Source organism: Rhinolophus ferrumequinum, chromosome 18 (genome assembly GCF_004115265.2).
Source record: "Rhinolophus ferrumequinum isolate MPI-CBG mRhiFer1 chromosome 18, mRhiFer1_v1.p, whole genome shotgun sequence".
NCBI lineage: Eukaryota > Metazoa > Chordata > Mammalia > Chiroptera > Rhinolophidae > Rhinolophus > Rhinolophus ferrumequinum.
This window is the reverse complement of record NC_046301.1, coordinates 29,732,051-29,754,525: the sequence shown is the minus strand read 5'-3', so window position 1 is coordinate 29,754,525 and position 22,475 is coordinate 29,732,051. Positions and strand designations below refer to the sequence as shown.

At 40.7% G+C, this 22,475-nt stretch overlaps 1 protein-coding gene across 2 annotated transcripts in view; it reads right to left on the bottom strand.

Annotated features, from left to right (window-relative positions):
- EXTL3 (exostosin like glycosyltransferase 3) overlaps positions 1 to 22,475 on the bottom strand; it is a 102,578-nt gene that overhangs the window by 4,542 nt on the left and 75,561 nt on the right. For both annotated transcript variants that reach the window (XM_033134418.1, XM_033134417.1), the window contains exons 4-6: positions 14,302 to 14,429; positions 6,852 to 6,996; positions 1,393 to 1,521 (exon numbers count right to left, since the gene is read on the bottom strand). In XM_033134418.1, coding sequence (XP_032990309.1) covers positions 1,393 to 1,521; positions 6,852 to 6,996; positions 14,302 to 14,429 — 402 coding nt within the window. The remainder of the gene's footprint in view (positions 1 to 1,392; positions 1,522 to 6,851; positions 6,997 to 14,301; positions 14,430 to 22,475) is intronic.

Below are 22,475 nucleotides of genomic sequence, written 5' to 3'. Positions count from 1 at the left end.
GCTTTAGCAGAAGGCTCAGGAATACAGGAAACTGTAGAGTAATCGGGAGTTAAGTTATAACCCTGAGCCATACTTGAGAAAAGGTTTGATTAGGTATAAACAGATGCACAAGGCCCTCAAAATGCTTTCCGATCTCTGTTAGGCTTTATTGCATAAGACCAATCGGCTTCCCACTAAAGGTCTGATTTGATTATCGTTATTACTGCGGGCTAGTGGCTACTTAGTCTAGAACTTACCTTCAAAATAGAAGAATGACATATGCACCCGATTATTATTTACTCGTGGCACTAAGAATATCCATAAAGGTAAACTTACTATTTTATAAAATTACATAATACGTCTTTTTAACAATAATGAAAACAAGACCTGAATTCTTTTGTTCACCTCTACAAGGATATCAGGTATGATTCCATAACATAAATACGGACAGCATAGCCAATGAACACTATTAATACGAACTGACACCAGATTCTCTAGTATTAATAGTTGCAAGGCCCTTACCGGACCTTCCCCAACCCTCCCCAAGAGAGCTTTCGCTTGTCTGAACCTGCAGTGATGACAGGAAGGGTGATGGAACTATCTTTCTGTGGACTCAATACGAAATTGGTATCTTCTGGTGAAATCTATTCAGCAAGTCAAAGACAAAAACAAAACTCAAATTTCTAGAATTCTGAGGGCACCTTTATTTTTGTTTTGGAGTCAATACCTTATACAGTACTCACTTATTTGTCAGGCACTATTCTCAGAGCTCTACAGAAATTAACTCAGAAATTCTTAAACTTTTTGTGCCATGCACTCCCTGCCACTCTGGTCTGGCAATCTGGTGAAGCCTGCAGACTCCACCACAGTGTTTTGAATGCATATGATGAAGTACAAGAGATTATGAAGGAAACACGTTACGCTGAAATACAGTAATACCTGTGCTCTTTTATCAACACATTAAGCAACAAGATCTAGGAGAAAGTTAATAACTACCAAAATTTCACAGCAGTGATGAATACCAATGATACTTTGAAATGTGGCCACAAATGCAATGTGATATCAGTACTACTGGTGACAAAATACAGTTACTGCAAATGCTCTCAGGAATTGCAGCCTGTTTCATAACTGAGAGAAATGCTAAATTCCAGTTAGAGATTAGTAACAATTAAACATGTAACATTTTTCCCATGCAATTTCCAAACACAGAATTCTATCCGTTGTACGCCCTAGAAGTGAAGAGGCACTGTGTTAACAACTCATTTAACCCTAAGACAACCCTATACGGTTGGTGGCCTCATTACCCCCATTTTACAGATGAGGACATGGAGGCAGGGTTACATACTGCACGACTGCAAACTAAGTGAACTAAGTGTGCATGCACCGCTGTCCTGTCGGTGGTGGAAGCCTCACCTTGATGGGGGGTTTCCGCGTGATGTGGGAGACGAGGAAGTTCATGGCAATGTCCTCACAGTTGATGTATTCATCCACCATATCTCGGATGGCCTGGGGCATCACGTAAGAATACAGGTAGGCATAATACTGTCAGGGGTAGAGAAAGAATCACACTCTGTTAGAGGTCACAGTTCTTCGGCATTCAGCAAAAATATTCATGGATCCAGGAGCTGTTAGGAAGTTGGGGGTGGGGTCACAATCACCGGCATTTAGGGAGTTCGGCCAGGGAGGCTCAGCATTCTACGAGGTGGATCTCCTGCAGTGAGGAATTCTCCCATCCAGTCTGCCATTATCACCACCTCTGAGAATCCAAATTTCATTTAATCTCCTGGGTACCTCAGTGATTTTGCAATAATATAAAGATTGATCAAATGAGGTCAGACACTGATTCAGTTGAACAACATTCTATCTCTGACAATGGCAATAAGGGATCGCCTGGTTATTGTCTCAGACTTCTCAGCAACTCACTGAAACATCCAATCCTTCAGTGCCTCACAGATTCCAGAATCGGATCACTTCTCACCATCACCACAGGTGACTCCCTGCTCCAAGCCGCCATTATCGCTTCACTGGACTATTCATACAGTCAGCTAAATAGTCTCCCTGCTGCCATATTGTCTTCTGTATAATCTTCTCAGCACAGCAAAGTGATCATGTTAAAACACAAGTTCAACCAAATGGGTCACTCCTTTATTCTAAACTCAGTGGCTTCCCATATCACTCAGAATAAAAACCTAAGTTCTTAAATGTCCTGCAAGGCCCACAAAGTCGTGTGCTGAAGCTGGCTCACACCTGCTAATGAATGCTGATTTTCTAGAAGTCTGTGACACTATTTAGGAATTTTTTGAGCCAGTTATGAAAAATAGCCAATATTAAAATTATACTTATATAAACTTAAAGTTAAAATTTAATATGTTATTTTCAAAAATAATACCTAAATTTCATCAACTTACTAATTTGTTACATATTACTATTATTATATTTTACTGTTATCTTGAGGTTCTTTATGTCTATCATCTATATGGTAAAAATACCTGACATAACACTACATAACTGCCCGTCTCTTCCCAACTCCATGTTTAGCTTCTCATGTTGATAACTTAAAATCAGCCATGGAAGAATATTTACACCATAGGATGGGCAAATACTATAAAACAGGACACATGTTAACTGTGATGTGTTGCCAATATGCTGATAATGAATGAAAAAGTCAGATGCCCAATAAAACTGATTTACATACTTTATTACCTTAAATAATAGAATCTATAATGATCATAAAATTGTTGTAGCACACAGTGGTTTGCTGGTTATCTTGAGGCAAAGTACTTATGCGATGGTGAACTTAGAAGTGAATTATAGCTGTCCAGTCAAGATGGCGAAATAGGTAAACGCTGTGCTCACCTCCTCTCATGACCACATCAAAATTACAACTAAACTACAGAACAGCCATCACTGAGAATCGCCTGAAGTCTAGCTGAACGAAAGCCCTACAACTAAGGACGCACAGAAGAAGGCCCCTTGAGACTGGTAGGAGGGGCAGAGATGCAGAACGGGCTGGACCCACAACCACATGTGACCATTAAAAATCGGGAGTGATATCTCAGCTGTGGAGGTCATCCTCCCCACCCCGGAGGAGCAAAGGGTCCCAGACCCACACTCCAGTGCTGGGGAGAAGAGTCTCCATAACTTCTAGCTGTGAAAAGCAGCGGAGATTGTGACTGAGACAACGGCAGCTGCAGCCCAAGCATTCCTCATAAAGAGCCTGCGCACGGACTCACTTGCTCTGAGCTCCAGCACTGGGGCAGCAGCTTGAAAGACGCCAGGGACATACGGGTAGAAACTGAGCTATCTGGCTTCAGGGCAAGGGCTGCAGAGGCAGCTTTCTCTCAGATGCAGGAGCTGGTGGAAGCCATTGTTTCTTTGTTGCGCCGTTCCCCTTCCCAGTGTGCAGGCGCCATATCTGTCTCCATCAACCTGGCTAACACTGTTCATTAGCCCTGCCCTGGTGAGTCCCGGAGACCCCACCTGACCCAAAGTTCGGTGTTAACCCAAGCCACTTGCAGTGGCTTTTCCGTACAGACAGCCTGTCTTGGCTCATACTACAGACTTTCCCAAAATCTCTCAAAGGTTCACAAAACCCATACAAGCAGCATCTGGTTTCTGTGTGCGCCATACCTCTTGCTGAGCAGCCCTAAGGCTGGCATGAGCCACAACCGGTCTCAGTTTGCAGCTGGGCCTCTTGAGGCACCTACAAGCCCAGGACAGGTGGATTGCTTTGTGGCTCATGCTGGGCAAGGCACAGGTTGTGGCTGAACTTGGCCTGTGGTGGAGCCCTTCCCAGGAGGCCCTGCGAATGGGCACACCCAGGAGCCAGCTTTGGACTAAGCCAGAGCATCACCCAGCAGCCTTCAAGGACAGCACACCCTATTCAACAGACTGGGCAGGTGCCAGAGCCCTGCTAAAGCGAATCCTGCTGTGTAGGGTCAGCCCCTGCACAACAGCTCCTCCACTGTAGTCACAGCCAATCCTCACAACCGTGAGCCCGAGGGTCAGTCCCTCCCATTGGCATCATAGAAGATGGAAATTCTAGTCAGTTTTAACAAAATGCTACCAAATTGGTGGATGAGTATCATGACTTAGTAAGCCCAGCAATAAGGGATTTCACCAGAGATAGTGATTAAAACCAAATATCAAAAATAAGATTAATTTAGAAAAAGGACCTCTAACTTACCATAACACACAGTATCAAATCAAGATTTTCAAAAATAATAAAGCATATTCAATCACATTGCTTTCACTAAAATTTAAGGATTTAGTGTGAATATTACTTTGAAACTTCATTTTACCTTTATCTCAACCTTATAAAAATTTCTAGAAGTACAGCAGTACACATATCTAAATATAATTTATAAATAATATATGCGTATATTTGCGAGGTACAAGTTCAAAAATTTTTATTGATAGGCACTTACAATCAAAGACATGATTGCTCCAGATTAGGGAATGGCCTACTTAATTGCTTTCAAGAACCAAACAAGTAAGACAATAAAATAAATGACACTTTTTTTAAAAATGGGTGTAAGAAAAATAAAGAGTCGTGGGGCAAATAAGCACATACATGCCCACTTCCAGGGAACAGTGACGACACAGCTCCAGCCTGCTGGTGCCAGGCAAAAACACTACCCCAGGATGACCTAATCTTCATTTTCATTAAGGTCCAGGTCTCGTAAAATCCTCTGGTTTTTAAAGCTTGGCAGTGTATGAAACAGTACTGGGGGCTAAATAAACATTTTTGTAAGCCCCAGAAAGTTTAAGGGCTGCTAGTTTGTAACCTCTGCTCTAGCTTTTCAAATAGAAGAAAACCTAACTTTTTTTAAGTAAATGACTTATTACTTGAAAGTAAAGGGATCTGCTGAAACCTTTAAAGAGCAATCAGAGAATTTGAGAAAGCACGTTTCAGAAGAAAAGTAAATTCTCAAGGAATGAGTATACACTGCTAAAATTGGTGGCTCTTTCTCAGATGTGAAAATAACTGACTCCTAATTAGGTATGCTTTCTAACCAGATCCTCTCTAACCCTACTTACAATCCCCAGCCCAACCATAGCCCATCCAAGCTTGGAAAATAAGCACAGGGCAAGGTTCAAGAATGGGATGATCATATCAGCTTCATACATTACGTTTTAAAAAGAAAAACAAAAGCTGAAAGTTTAATGACTTCTTAGGCTGGTTCAAAACGTCCCTAGTAAGATGATTTTCAAGGTTCTATTTGAGATGCCTTGCAAGATGCCACCATCTGAAATACCAACTGTATGAGGGACAAAAGATTTGAGGGAGTTGGGTGGGGTGAGATGATGAGCTTTGGGGGCAGGGGGACAGGGGAGGGAATTCAGTTTGAAGTACCAGAGGGACATGCAGGGATGTCCTGAAAACAATATACAAGCACAGATATCAGGGAAGGGCCAAAGCTAGAATATAGATACAGAAATCACCAACTTGTAGGTGCTGAGAAAAGCCCCAAGACCTTGAAAGTATGAGAGAACATCTAAGGAAAGCACAAAGTAAGAAGAGCATTAGATAGAAGCTGGCACCCTGGGACACTTCAGCATTTACGGGGAAGACAGAGTGGGGGGTGGTCTCCTACAAGGGCAATGACGATGCCCACAATGACGGGCGGTGGCGTGGCAATCAGGACGATGGGCCAGGTGCCCACCTCCCTCACGAACGCGAGGGAATGGTTACAGGGTTGGCAGCTGGCAACAAGACAGGTGCCATGAGCCTCAAATAAGAGTTTATATAACAGCTGAGAATTACGTCATTGGTAAGCAATGAAGAGAGTTCTGGACCCTTCGCTGCTCAAAAGTACAAATCTGGGGAAATGAGTAGCCTCAATTCTGGTTCATGGAAGAAATACAGGCCGGGCTAAAGAGGGAAGTCAGGTTTTAATCAAGTAAAAGAGACAGAGGAGGTGCCCTGTGAAGTGGGGGTGTAGGCGAGTGGCTCCCTCAGAACAGGGACCCTCAGAGCGCAGAGGAAGACGGGGAGAGCAGATGCAGAGCAGCACCATCCAACAGAAACAGAACGTGAGTCACGTGTGTCATTTTCAATTTTCTTGTAGCCACAGTTTTACAAGCAAAAGAAACAACAATATTCATTAGTGATATATTTTACTTAACCCAGTGTATCCAAAATAATTGCATATCAATATAAAAAATGACCGATAGTTTACATTCTTCCTTTCATGCTAAGTTTTCAAAATCTAGCGTAGTGTGTACTTTCCTTACAGCACATCTCAATACTGACCACACACGGTTCAAGTGCTCAGTAGCCACACATGGCCAGTGGCTACTCTCTAGAACAAACATAGAACAGTTTAGTGGTAACAGTACAGGAGAAGATTAACAACCGGAGGGGTTTACCTTTTGGATACCCAATGAAAATCAGGATGTGAGGCATGGTGAAAGTTACAAGCTCTAAGGAATTAAACAGAACGTACAGACCCACACAGACAGAGGCTTACAGTGGAGCCTGGCACAGTAGTGGGTAGCCTGAGTCCGAAGAGTACCAGGTTCAGCCTTCCAGGGGCCAGGCCACATCTGGAATGGCAATGTTGAAACTGGATGGTAGTTTAGCCCAGCGCTCTCAGTTTTACAGAGGGACAGCTAATGCCCAGAAAGGTGGACCGATTTTCCTAATGGCTTACATGCAATTGTACTGGCATCCTTCTCATCCGGATGTTTTATTCCAAAGTTGCTCTAAGTATCTTGATCCCGGTCTTCAAAATTAGCAATAACTTACTTCTAGCATAGAAGGGCTACATAAGAAGCACTAGGCGAGCTAACTTCAGGGTAGCATTCACTGCTACACAAAGGCTCAGCTCTCACCAAGTTCATGCCATTCTTACCCAACGTTTTCTTACCTTGTGAAAGAAGGCAGCGCCTGTCAGCACCATGGACAGCTCACAGGAGTAGTTGGAGTTGTAGAGCCAGGACTGATGAGGGATGTCCCACGCATGGTACCGGCCAGGGAAACCCACAATGCGGTCCCGTGCTTCTCTCCACACCCTTTAGAAACACAAGTACATGCACACACCTCAGTACAAAGCCTTAAGATTATCAGAAACTTTTAAAGTTACTGTCTGTATCTTGCAGGCTCTGGCCCTTAGGCTGTTACTTCTTTCTTTCTCTTTTTTTCTTTAAATAACAAAATAAATCATAAGCCAAAGAGGATAAAAACAAATAAAGAGTGTCATGTGTAGCTTCCTTAATAAGCACCTGCTTGTTGTTCCTCAGCTCCTGGCAGCCAGCACCCCTCTGCCCTTACTGACAGAACAAGCTGGAATAACATGGAAAGGGGCTAAGGCAGGGCTCTCCAGAGTGGGATGTGTACTGCAATCGGCTAAGGAGCAGGAAGAAGATAGCAATTTTTATTTCTATTTATTTTTAATCTTATTTAATTTCTAAAAAAAAATTGTTTTTAATGAGCATGACAGATTAGTACAATAGGATTTGTATATGATTTATGCATACTGCATACTTAACTTCTCTTTTACTGAGAGGGTACACCATAAAAGAAGCTTAGGGACCACTGGTCTAACCACAGGAGACATGCCCGGAGTAAGCTGCAACAGCCTTAATTCCTGATTGGAGCAGAGCTGAGGGAGAAACCTGCACCATGAAAAGAAGAGGTCTACAGGGCCATATAAATGAAAGATTTCATAAACGCAAGAAACAAACTGAGAATTCAGTATGTTTCCAGGATAAACTTATAGGTAAGGTAGAGCACATAAAATCGGTTCCCCAGCTTCGCAGGCTAAAATCGTAGAGCTGCAAGCATTTCTGCTCCATAGACCCTGACAACGCTGTAGAAGTGCTTCAGGAGTCCTGTAAACAATGAACCATCACCTCCCCACTCCACCTCACCCCCAAATGGGAATTTAAACTACCTGAGAAACTCCCTTATCACTTTTATGGAACTGCAAGTCCTAAAACACATGATTTCATTTCGACAGAGTTCCTCTCCTATTAAGTTTGAAAGCAAGTAACCTAGTCCATTAGATGAGAAACCACAACTTCTATTCACAACATTAACAGCCTATTCTAGATGGGCTTTCTGACACCTCCTACCCAAATCCTTACCTCTATCCTAATTTATCTCCTAAAATTGACTCCGAATTACTAACTTAAAATGCTGTGAGATGTTTTCATAATATAATTTGTCATATCCAGGATGTAAGGATTGCTAGTAAGTACCACTGGCATAACCAAATGTTATATCAACACTCCTAAAAATTATGATTCTAGGGGCCGGCCCGGTGGCTCAGGCGGTTAGAGCTCCATGCTCCTAACTCCGAAGGCTGCCGGTTCAATTCCCACATGGGCAGTGGACTCTCAACCACAAGGTTGCCAGTTCAATTCCTCAAGTCCCGCAAGGGATGGTGGGCAGCGCCCCCTGCAACTAAGATTGAACATGGCACCTTGAGCTGAGCTGCCGCTGAGCTCCTGGAAACGGCAACTGGACCTGGAGCTGAGCTGCATCCTCCACAACTAAGACTGAAAGGACAATAACTTGACTTGGAAAAAAGTCCTGGAAGTACACACTGCTCCCCAATAAAGTCCTGTTCCCCTTCCCCAATAAAATCTTTTTTTTTTTTAATTCTGATTCTAGGCATTCTTCAAATGCCTATTGCTCCTACTGGTCCTGAAACAGCAAAAGAAAGGAAAACTGAATATTTCAATCATCTGTTTTGGCTGATTTAAGTCAATATAATACAGATAGTTCTTAATAAAGCAAAATCTCATTTGCTACACAGTATCAAAAGATAACATATCTAATTTGTTAAAGGCTGTCAACCATGAAATGGTTGACTGGGTGTTAATTATCTATTACGTAAATAATAAAGAAAAAAATCAATGTGGAATTACTGGCACAAGATAAACTCAACTTAAATAAAGGCTTAAATAAATTCCTGGGATGATGCATCAAGAGTTTTAGATAGTATGGTCTAGATGAATATTGGAAAGTCAGGCATTTAAAAATATCGATTATAAATAATGCTACCAATTTGCATTTAAAAGGGTTACACAGAAGCATTTCCATAACATTATATTCAAACGTATGCTGCACTAAAGATTTTTAATCTATGTGCTGCATCATAGATCATGCGTTGGCATACCTTCCCTTTAATGAATTATTCTTTAACTATATTAAAAGTATAATTAACTACCTATACACTACGTTAGGGGAAAAGTTTCAAAGGTAATTTCATAGCTCAAATTTAAAAACAAAGAAAATTCACTGGATAAACATAACTTCACCAAACAACTAAAGAGAAATTTTTAAATAATGAAATCAAGATACTATTCCACTTTAGAATCTGAATCATGACTAATATCCTGTTAACATTTCAAATTTAAATACTACCACCTTTGAAATAAGTGCATCAATTCTACCTTTGCGTGGTATGAACTATGGCACATTATTTACCACATTTCCATATTAGATATTCAGTTAATTAAAAAAAGAAAATAGTGTGTGTGTGTGTGTGTGTGTGTGTGTGTGTATGAGGTCAAACAATTAAGTTCGTGAACTCATCCTAGAAAAAGTGCTCCATACCTCACTGCTGAATATCACTATGGTCACCTTTGAAGGACCCCCCTTGGGAAGCTATGCACCGCTGCCAGCGTCTAGTCCACCCTTCAAAGCCATTTTGGAACTCTTACTGGAATGGCCATCCGAGCTGTCATCGTAGTACCCTTGATGTCCTGAATGTCATCAAAATGTCTTCCTTTCAATATTTCCTTTATCTTCAGGTAAAGAAAGAAGTCATTGGGGGCCAGATCAGGTGAGTAGGGAGGGTGTTCCAATACAGTTATTTGTTTACTGGCTAAAAACTCCCTCACAGACAGTGCCATGTGAGTGGGTGCATTGTCGTGATGCAAGAGCCATGAATTGTTGGCGAAAAGCTCAGGTCGTTTTCATCTAACTTTCTCATGCAGCCTTTTCAGCACTTCCAAATAGTAAACTTGTTGAACTGTTTGTCCAGTTGGTATAAATTCATAATGAATAATGATCCCTCTGGTATCAGAAAAGCTTAGCATCGTCATTGCAACAAGTTCGTGAACTTAATTGTCAGACCTCGTATGTTGCCCTTCATGACTGACTGCTTTCACTTGACCCATTTTCAAGGCTCACCCATGTCGTAGCATGGAGCAGTACTTACTCCTTTTTATTACCAAATAATATTCCATTGTATGGATACATTTCATTTTACTTATCCATCAGTTGGTGAATGTTTGGGTGGTTTACACTTCTTTTGTTTTTGTTTCTTTGACAACTGATTTTTTTGTGTATGGCAAAACAGATGTAACCCAAAACTTACATTTTAACCATTAAGTATACAGTTCAGTGGCATTAAGCATACTCACATTGTTGTACAACTACCACTCATCCGTCTCCAGAACTTTTTCGTCTTCCCAAACTGAAACTCTGTACCCATCAAACACTAACTCCCCACTCCTGCCTTCCTCCAGCCCCTGGCAGCCACCGTTCTACTTTCTGTCTCTGAATTTTACTTATGCCTCATGCAAGTAAAATCGTATCATATTTATCCTTTTGTGTTGTTTATACTTATTGGTTATTATAAACAATGCTGCTATGAACATTCATGCATTGCTTTCTGTATGGATATATGTTTTCAATTCTCTTGGGTCCCCTTTACCTGTTCCTTAAGAACACGTTTGCCTCCTTTTTTGCTACATGAGCTGAAGTCAGCCAAGATCTATGTTACCTTTTGCCAGAAGGAGGAATTTTTGTCATACCTGCCCTTTCCTTTTGAACCTAGGTCTGTTTCATTCCCATTCAGGTGAAATAAGAAAATTGGGGAGATTAATAAAACTTAGATCAGGGTGATAAAAGGTTAGGATGTACAGCCAGAGATAATTCATAAGTTCTAATAACTAGAGGCTAAACCTCAAATTTCCAATGATTGTAAAGAAAGACATTAAAAGGCTTTCCATTATTCTCTCACCACTTGGAAATCTGTTGACAAATGGAAAGGTCAAAAGTCTTCCAAAATCAAGAACCACAGAAAACAGCAAATGACAGCTATCTTAATAAACTCCAAACTCATCAAAGCAGGACTCCTTACCTAAACCATTCTTGGGATCTAGAGGTGACTAGCAATTCACCTGTTAACACCCCCTGCCTCTGGTCACCGCTCCGAGTCCTTTCGCATGCTCTAAACTGCATCGTGCTACAGCAGAAATACACCCTCCTCCTCCCTCACCACCACCAACAGCGACAACTGTGATGGCCAAGACCATCTGTGGAATCATCACATGGCTTTCCTCCTTTCTTATAACCAGGAGAGCGTGCTGGCTATTTATCATCATGGTACAAAGGCACATACTCCAGTTTGGTGGGATTTTTATCACAGCTAACAACAGACTCTTGCCTCCATAATTAGTAGGATATCAAAGGAAATGGGAGAGGTTGGGTGGAGAAGAGGAAGAATACATGTTCTAATTTCTCAGAAACGTGTCAAATAACTCTTTTTAAATGGATTTGAGACAAATACAGCAATAAAGCTGCTGCTCCGTTCACCTGAGCATCTGCACTTATCAAGATGAACGAAAGGAAGCCCGAGAGCTAGGTAGGTGAGGTTTTCAGTGAACGGAACAAAGGCACAGAGAAGAGTTCTCCATCCTGGATCCATACTTAATTTGAACAAGAGTTCCAAGAAAATCTACTCCAATGATCCTCAAGCTATCTATGGTGAAGAACTAATTTTCCTGATTTTTTTTTTAATTAAAAAAGTTTATTATTCGACAAAGAAGCCAAAAACATATAATGGTAAAAAGACAGCCTCTTCAATAAATGGTGCTGGGAGAATTGGAAAGCCACATGCAAAAGAATGAAACTAGACTGCTACCTGTCACCATGTGCCAAAATTAACTCAAAATGGATCAAAGACCTAAACATAAGACCTGAAACAATAAACTGCATAGAAGAAAACATAGGTACTAAACTTATAGACCTTGGGTTCAAAGAGGATTTTATGAATTTAACTTCAAAGGCAAAGGAAGGAAAAGCTAAGATAAATGAATGGGACTATATCAAACTAAAAAGCTTTTGCACAGCAACAGAAACCATCCTCTAACTTATTATGGATTATCACTTCTGTAAAGTACAATAAAAATGAATTGCATGGTTTCTTAAATATGAAACCAAAAACACAAACAACCAAAGAAAACACAGATTAATTAGACTTCATGAAAATGAAACTTTTGTGCTTCGAAAGTGAATTTGTGCGTTAAGAAAATGAAAAGACAACCCACAGGAGAAAACATTTGCAAATCTTACCTGATTACATGACTTGTCCCAGGAACACATAAAGAACTCTTACAACTCAATAATAAAAGAGACAAATAACAATGGGCAAAGGACATGAACAGAAATTCTCCAAAGAAAATATACAAATGGTCACTAAACATAAGTAAAAATGCTAAACATCATTAGTCACTAGGGAAATGCAAATCAAAACTGCGCTGAAATGCCACTTCACAGCCAGGAGGACGGTTGTAATAACAACTACTGACCAGGACGTAGAGAAACGGGAACCTTCATACACTGCTGATGGCATTGTATGAACTTGGTGCAAAAGAAACTGTGGTTTTTGCGATTTTTTTTTAACTTTTTAAATCGCAATTACTTTTGCACCAACCTAATAAAATGGTACAGCCACTCTGGAAAACAGTTTATCAGTTCAAAATGTTGAACAAAGGGTTAGCATAAAATCCAGCAATTCCACTTCTCTGTGTGTGTGTGTGTGTGTGTGTGTGTGTGTGTGTATCCAAGAGAAAGGAAATGTTCATACAAAAATTTGTACATGAATGTCCACAGCAGCATTATTCACAATAGCCAAGAAGCAGAAATGACCGTGCTGTCCATCAGTGGATAAACGTGTATTATATATCCATTCAAATGAATGAAGGACTGACACATGCTACAAGATGGATGAACTCTGAAAACACTGTTACGTGAAAGAAACTAGTTACAAAAGGGCACATATTCTACAGTACCACTTCTATGAAATACCCACAATCGGCAAATTTACAGACTAATGGTTAGTAGATTAATGGTTGCCTAAGGCTTAGAGGGGTTGGAGGGAGATGCTAACGGGTACAGGGTTTCTGTTGGTGGTGATGAAGAGTTCTAAAATAGATTGTGGTGATGGTTGGGCAACTTTGTAAATATACTACATTTATTTAAATAAGTGAATTATATATTTAAATATACAATTGGTATATTTAAATAAGTGAATTGTATGATGTATGAATTACACTCAATAACTGTTACCCAATAGTGAACTGCAAGATAAATGATCAAACACTTGGGTGTCACAGTAAATGTCAAACTGCTTTAAAAGTTTTTAAATGCTTACCCTCAATTTTAGTACCTACCTCCATGGGCCAGCATACCAGTTCATGACATACTACTCTCTCTTACCTGCAATGTTCCCTCAAGTGGGACAGGTAAGCCCCGATAAGAACTACCAAACTCAAGAAAAGGGTCTAGTTTAGTGGTTGAGAGGAAGTTCTGTAGTCAGACAAACCTGCGTTAGAATTCCAGCTCTGCCACTTACTTCCTGGAGTCATGGTTTTGTTCTCTTGGATCTCGATTTACTCCCGTGTAAAATGGAGGTGACTACAACTTACATCATCAAGTTTTAGGAGGATTAATGAGACAAACCAGACCAAGTAGCCAGCCAGTCTCTGGCACACAAATGGGTGCAACAAACGCCGTGCACGATAACCACCTTCTTCTCCTCCTCTCCCTTTTTTCTCTTGGATCTTTGCAGGCAAACCCCAAATCTTTCAGGCCCCAATTTCGGGCACTGTTCCATTGCCCCAATACACACAGCCACATGTTGTTTCTGCCTGCCTGGGAGTTAGTCCCCACTCTCTAAACACAAGACCCGCGTGCTTCCTTCAGGGAACTACTGCCCTTTGCCTCCATTCACAGCCCATGTGGATTTCGGTTAGAGGACGATCTACTCGCAGCTCCAGGTAACTCTGGTGTAGCCAATCACAAAATTCCATCTCACTGGCCTCATAGGGACAGCCTATGAGATATGAGAGCAAAGGCAACACAGAGGAAAGCAGAACCCACAGAGGAAGAGAAACAGAATGCTCTGGCATCACCTAAGACGCGGGATCCAGCTACGTCTTCAGTGAGCCTGTACTACCGCTAAGGATTTCTCAGTTACTATGAGCCAGTAAATCTACCTGGCTGCCTGAATCAGCTTTGACTTGGTTTCCTATCACTTGCAAATGAAAGTGACTCTTGATGGAAAATGAGCTCCTCACCGAAACCCAAACATGATTTCATCGTGGCGGAGGTGAGCGTCATCATCAATCGACAGGATGGCCTCGGTCTCGATTTCATTCCAGGGCAAGAATCGATTATTCAAACTGTTCTTCTCAGTACGGACCACCTGTGAAAAGGAAGGGGACACACTAAGATCAATGCCACCTCACAGAACGCAAAAGCAAAACCGCCTTTAGGCCGAAGAAGCCTGGTGAAACTTCCCGAGCAACTTTGCCTGGTTACATACCACTTGTAAAATCTAGCACTTAACTTTCAGGAACAAAACTGCCTCATCACTTAGGAAATGGATAAGAATTTCACATTTTAAGCTTTCTTCATCTGCTAACTAGTTTTCTTGTGAAACAAGCTAAAGCTGAGGATTATTTTACATATGCAATAAACAGTCTAGGGAAATTAAAAATAACTTTCCCAAGAGGACACAAGGTGGCAGAGTAGAACTGATATTATGATTCCCAGCTCCGGAATCCCCCAGTTTGTTCATAAACTTGAAAACCAAACTCAGAAATCCCTTGAGTCTAAATCAGCTCTGACCAATTTTAAAGCCTTTTTTTTTTGGTATATTATATATATAAAAAAAAAGATCGCCTATCCCATTGAAGTTAATTCCTTCACCTTTGTAATCCCTACCTACCCACAGCACTGACTACACATACAAAAGCTTTTTTCTTTCAAGGTGTACCTAAATTCAGTAAAACTAATAGCTTCTGTCCACAGCAATCCCAATTCAAAGAATCGTTACCCAAAGTGACTCATATACGCAAAGCAGTATTTTCTTCATAAAACAAAGGTGAGTGCCCAAACAGAACATTATAATTATTAAAAATTGTATTTAAACCATATCTCTGATGAGCAGTTTACTACAAGGGAGGTAGTCCGTGTTATTCACCTTGACGAGGATGCAGTCCTTTGACAGCGCGTTTTCTTTTTATGGCGTCTATCTAATTAATCCAACTCATGAGACACCATCCTATTAGTCTCAAAAACCAGAAACAAAGAGAACTTCCTGAGGAGTCACTTCTTTAGAAAACCAGGATGGGTCATCTTACTTTGAACAAAATGTTTTACTTGTACTGAGGGTAACCTCTGCCTAGCATGATGAATGTAATTGTATTCGGGGTCTAGAAGTTTATTAACGGTTTGAAAGGTACTTCCAGGACCTCCCGAGTATTGTCTCTTCAGCTTAAAATGCTCTCTCCTATTCTTCTACCAAAATGACTCTCCCCCTGGAGACCCAGCTCATCAGATACCTCCTGCCATTCACTGCCCCCTGTTAAAATTAATCACTTCTGTATTCTTAAAGCAGTGTCCTTCTACTTCAATTAATTCATGCTAGCACACTTGGAATCCAATTAGTTGAGAGCTGGAAGGAGACCATCCAGTCCGACCTCTCACTATTAATATGTGGGCAACCGGCAAGTGGCAGAGCTAGACCCTAACGCATACCTTCTAACTCCGAATCAGTCTTTTTCTGCTAATCTTACATTAAGTTTATAAACCTCATTAAACCAAAGCCCCGTGGAAAATGCATTATTAATTTGTGTACCGTCAAGAAAGAAAAATGCTAAATAAGAAAGCACATGAAATACTTTATCACTTAGAATGTTTACTAAAGAGCCTTTTCAGACTTTGCCTGGGCCCCAAAGGAGGCCCTCCCAAGCCGAGACCAGGAGGAATCTGTAATAGATTTGCTGCTACACAGAACAGATGTCAGAGCCAAGCGATATACACAGAAATCCATCTTGCCCTGCAGCACATCTGACCAGGAGAAAAATCCCTGAGCTCGTAGCTCAAGTCTCCCGAGCACAGATCCAGCAGTGACGGAACAAAGGCACTGAGGCCTGGGTCAGGACGAAGGGAGGAGCCAGCAGGGGCAGCCAGACACGCATACACCACGGTAGCTGCCAGGCTCCATCCTCAGGTAGGGTGGGACGGTGGCCAGACGGGGCAGAAGCTAAATGCCCACCTCAGCAATGGTAAAATGCCATCTATCATAAGACGCATCTGATTTCAGAGATGTGAAAATGTAAAATAATGTCCACGTCAGAATCAATGGACTACGGTAGCTGTTCACTCAAATGCCCTCCACAAAACTACCCTCATCACTCATTTTACTTTCCTAACATGCTTAGCGTTCCCTTAATACAGAACAATCCTGCCGCGCAGGTGAACAAAGCTCCCCCTCAAATCTAGCGGTGAATATACACACCCTGAAATCCAGCAGTGAATACACTCAGCTTAAAATGAAGAAAAAATAACTAAAAAATCCAGTTCTTGACTACTCCATTGTAGATGACCGGCTCTGTGGGTTAAGCCCGAGGAGGACACTCGACAGCAAAATCACTGTCGAGTGGAACACACACAACACAGAGCTCTGCTACTCAATGTGATTCAAAGACCAGCAACTCGGGCATCACCTGAGGTGCAGAAATGCAAAACGACAGGCCTTCCCCAAACCTACGTCAGAGCCTGCCTTTTAACAAGATGCCCAGGTGATTCCTGTGCACGTTCAATTTTGGGAAGCACTGGTACAGAGGAGTTTTAAAAGCATGGCTTTTGAGTCAATCAGAAAAGCTTGAGTTCAAATTCCAATTTCACTATTTACTAGATGTGTGAACGCCAGTAAGTAATCCCTCTGCTGAAAGAGCACCGCGTTGTATGGAAAAACTGAAGCTGTTTATCAGCCAAACTCGACAATCCGATAAACAATCTAACGTTTCCTTGAAAAACAAGAAACAACAAAAACTAAAATGTTGGTGATGTAAAATAAACAAAATTTAAAAACTAAAATGTTCAACATGGGATACCGAGTGTAACCCATTTTTATCCAACTTACAAAGTAAATCAAATCAAGAGGACCTGCTTGTCCTTTGGAAGTCTTCCACAGAGCGGAAGGTCTAATATCAAACGTGTTTTGGCCGAGGTTTCATAGCCAGTTTTTTGAGCAAGCTTATTCAAGTCCATTAAAAAGCAAGTCCATTAAGAACGACTACAGTGGGTTCCAGGAATCTAGTGTGCGTGCCACCTCTGCTTGTCCTGGCACAACTCCGGGCTGGAATGCCAGCAAGATGTTCTCGATTAGGGACCTGAGGCAATAGCCATCAGAACAAAAGAAAAGCTTTACGGATTCACAGAAATGCAGCACCAAGGACGGCCGCAGCTTGTCTGTGGTTGACTCACCCACAACTGTGGTCAGTAAATCTGCTTTAGGAATTCAGCGCCGTGGTTCTCAACGAGGAGTGATTTTGCCCAGGACAAAATCATTTGACAATAACTGTGGACATTTCTGGTTATCACACCTGCGGCGGGGTGGAGAGGAGGGGAGCAACTTGCATCTATTGGGCAGAGGCCAAGGAGGCTGCTGAATCCTACGAAGCACAGGGTGGCCCTCCACAATAAGTGTCATTGGTGCCACTGCTGAGACACCAACTTAGAACCAGCCATCAGGAGACAGCCAAGCAAACTTCCAAAAATAAATGTAACTCATTATTTAAAAACAATCACCTGTTCCCCATAACTAAAAAGAGATTTCTACCCTTGTAAACTTGGAAAGTACAAACCTAAATGAAGGGGTGGGAGGAAGAGTAAAAGCTTTCTTCTAACATAATAGTTTTACTTCAAAGCTACAGTGCGTAAAGGTTACAAAAAGCACCACTGTCACCCCAATAAATTTTCATTTAAAAATACATAAAATGAATGTCACAAAAAAAAAAAAAAAAAGCTCAGCAAACCAACCATTATCAAAAGGACAAAGGACTGGCACCAAAATCAAAAGGACAGAAGACTCAAACAGTCGGAATGCAGCCTCTAAGAGTTTGAGAACTGGCAGATCAGAACATTAAAGAGATAACTCAATTTCAATTTACGACAAGAGTAGTATGTCATGTTTAGAATATATTCTCATTTTTGCTGATGTTGTTTTGTTTTGTTTCAAATTAAAACAATGCTCCCTCCTTCTTTAATAAAGGCTATTTTTTCATGCCTTCTGATTACACCTCAATAACTTAGGAACATGAAGACTTACCTTCAAGTTATCGATTTAACTACTGGTACAACACTGACCAGAATGTATAGAGCACAGGGCCTGGGATACAGCAGATGTTCACCAAATGTTTTATAAGTGAGTGAATGAATGAATGAATAAAAGAATGAACACTCGAGTAGGAAGCAAGACCTAATTTAGCCCGGTTCATTCAATTTTCAGAGTATGGAATAAAGACTTGAGAAGTTTATATATAAAAACTACAAACATTCAACATAGTAATACCTTTTAGAATCTAGTTTTCTACAGCAAAAATCCATCAGCCCACAGTGATCAAGTCAGGAGCAATGCTCACTAACGTTCGTTTTTCTTGTTTCAGGTACAATGCTCCCTAATGATGCTTCACCAGTTCTTTCTGTTTACCATCCTTCATAAAAGCCTTGACCTTCTCATTGCATCTTTCTCTTCATCACAATGGAACAGTACAGCAATCATGGCCTAGAACCCTATCATATGCAAATGTATGCAAATGTGTCCATGATCAAAAAATAATTAGTGACTTAACTTTCAACTTGGTTGTTGAGGAATTCTGGAGTTGATGAATTATAAAAGAACTACTACTCTGAGAGGGTCCTTTCTCCTAGCACGTTAACAAAACATTTGGCTTCTAAATCCGGGCAAAATCAGCAAATCCACATTAATTAGCAAAGTATCAATTCACATCATAAACTAGGTACAATGATAAATCTGATCCCCAACTAAACAGTTAGCAAATATCTCTTAATATCTAAGGATTGATTTAGGTGGCTCTGTGGCGCAATGAATATCTAAGGATTGAAAATGTAAGTAGTTATTGCTATTAACAAGGAACAATGGAACAGTTCAACAATTTAGTTAAGTGACAGTTACTCAAGTGAAGGAGAATAATGAATTTGGATTCAAATGGAAGAACTACCTAAAAGAATAAGGAATCTTTTATGAAAGCAGCTCATGATTAATCATAGGCAGGTCTTTGAAGTTGGTAGGCAAGAAAACTAGGACATAAAGAGATTAAGTGAATTAACCCTAGGCATAAAGTAGACCAAAAACAGAACACAAAACATAGGACAGATGTGAGAATATAATTAGAAAATGTACATGGAAAATACAAAACCATACGAACATATAATGTACCTACTAAATTCAGCAATTTAAATACACTTATAAATGTTGTCCTTTTTAAGACCAAATTTTGCTCAGCCAAACCCAACAGTTTTGTCTCCAATACACACACATGCATAATACACTTTAGTAACAAACCCACTTCTGGGAATGAAACACGTCTGTCAAGCCATCATACAGGCAACAATGGTAAACAGCTACTAACTTTTGTCCTCCATCCAACCCTTTCTCTCACTGAAAGTAACCCATCATAGAGCTTGGAAATCAAGAAAATGAGGTCTAAGAAGCAGCGTATCATCACACATGTACCTACTTGTGAAGTATGTGAAATAGAGCTTGGGGTGATTGGGTGGAGAGGTGATCCACAGAGAAAGGACAACTGAAAAAAGGAGCACTGAAACATCTTGATTTTTCAAAGGACTCATTCAGGCAATGAAGTGGTGAGAGCAAAACACTAGGAAATGCAAAGGCAAAGAAGTAAGACGCTAAGACAGTGAACTGGTTTTCCATTTATAACTTAGTTAAATTTGGGTCTAATAAAGTATTAAAAAAACAGCATGTTTTAGGTTGTGAGATAAGTCTGCTTTAACTTATAAAAAAATAAGTTGCTAAAAAAATAAGTTGCCAACAATCCCCGTGACACTGTAGGTAAAATAGCCTAGGTTAGAGGTTCATCATCAAATGAGAGAATGCATATAAAGAATATGACACCGTGCCTACGCAGCACAGAGAAAATGATCAAAACCTGTGCAGTTATTGTAACATGAGATTAGTACAACCTTTCAAATTTGTAAGCATTTTATTTTTATGTGTATGTATATGTGTGCATATTTACAAATGTTTTTATGTATTTTTTATAACACACACACACACACACACACACACACACAGAGCCTTCCTAAGAAATTTGGATTTGGTTAAAAAAAAATCAATATATGCACTGAACTTTGGTCAGAAGTCCTAACACGGAAGTTCTAATTTATGTATTAATTACTCAAGTGATCTAAAGCAATAAAATTCTCAGTCTCAGATTCCTTACTTTGAATTAGTAAAAAGAGTACATATTAGTTAAGAGGGGGGAGACATTATCTCAAGAATTGATTTGCTGCAATTAGTAAATCATTTATGCAATATGACTTTAGCAATTCTTCATACATCTATAATTTTTGCTATTAATTCCTGATTTCTGGTAGCTTTCTTTTATATGCAGCGCATTCTCATACAGAAAGCGTCATTCCATTAGCCACCAAGTTATTAAGTAAAATATTGTTAAACACACACACACACACAACACCCATCCAGATGTACCAATACCTAATAAAGTACACCAGGCTTTGTGCACAATCTTGGACCTAGAGAAACTAGACAAGGCTTTTCCTGTCACCTTTGCTTAGAAATCACAATTTCAGGAAATTATCATCTGATATATTCAAGCATTATTTTTAAAAGTAGAGTGGGCACAGATTAAAAATAAAGTGTATCAACTTTCTAAGGAATAAGCCTTTAGAATTATCTCTACTCTTGCCTGAGGTCTAGCTAGAAGTAAAGCTTTCAACAGCCCAATTGGCAGAGGCCCAAGTCTGAATAATAACGCCAAGTTTACTACACAGCCAGTTTCTCTTCCAGTTTTCTTTCTTTTTCCCTTAGTAGACTGAAAGGGAAGTAGTATTAAAATCATTACCCTGCCGTGACATTAAGTTTCCCAAACAGAACTCTCCTTTTTATATTCTAATGTCAAGTGCTAGGAGGGAGAGAAAAGGGAAGTGAAAAAGAATCTCTGTATCTCTATAGTTGTCATTTGGAAAACATGGCGCACTGTGGCCTCACCACTTCCACAGAGACTCTGGAGTCTACTAGGAGGTGTGATACGCCCCTCCACTGCCCTGGTCCAAGCCACCAACACCCCTCCTCTAGGCCGCTGCAAAAGCCTCTGAACTGTTTCTGTTCTTCCCCTCACAGCCCCACAGACACATTACTCCCTGCTCGAAAACCGCCAATGGCACCCTAACACACATGAAATAAAATCTGGACGCCTTCCCATGACCTACATAATCCCACATGCGCTGGCCTCTGCTTTCTCCAAACTTCTTTCAAACTCTCCCCTCAATCACTGCACCCCTGATACACTGGGTATTCCTGCCATGTTTTGAACATGACAAGCTTCTTACACTTGCCATTCTCTGTATGTTCCTCCAGAATTGACATGGCCCATCTCTCACTTCATTCTAGCTTCTGCTCAAATGGCACCTCTTCAAAGAGGCCTTCCCAGGCGCCTGTGTAAATCAGCTGTACCCTTTATGGAGAAGGGACAAAAAAATAAGGAAGCAAGGGACTGGCTATCACAAGACTGAGAAATGAGTATCTAGTGTGAAGATGAGCAATATTCGGAGTGAACAAGACTACTGTTAATAACTAAAAGATGTCCCTTTCATAACAGCCCAAAGTTTTAAAACTCCAAAAGGACAGATTTTGACGTTCTCATTTCCACAGAATGCTCCCACAAGGCTACACTGTTTATTGCTATTTTCCAGAATATAAAGCAGAGTGAGGAATATGTGTTAACTGGCCAGAATAAAATAATAACTTGATCCAAAATTTTGGGTGTGACTCTAACTCACTCGGAGGTTTCTGCTTCCAGGATGGCTGAATAAGCTCCTACCAGACCCAATCCTCCTACAGATGGTAACTCCAAACTCTGGACAAAAACATCAAACAAACAAACAAACAAATAAAATCAACTACCTGAAGGCACTGGACAGTGCACAGAGGTGGCAAGTTACAGAAGGGAGCTGAAATCTAGGAAGGAATTGCCAAAATGGGGAGAATCACTATTGCTTTTACCTTGCGAATAGGCCAGGGTTGGTACCACAAAGGACAGCTTAAACTCATATACAACACCCGAGTCTTTCTAGCCTGGAGAATAAGATGGAAGATTTGGGGGCAACCACCACCCCCTGAAAAGAAAGGAGATTCCAAAAGGGAGAGAGCCACGTATAGGGAGATCGAGTTCTA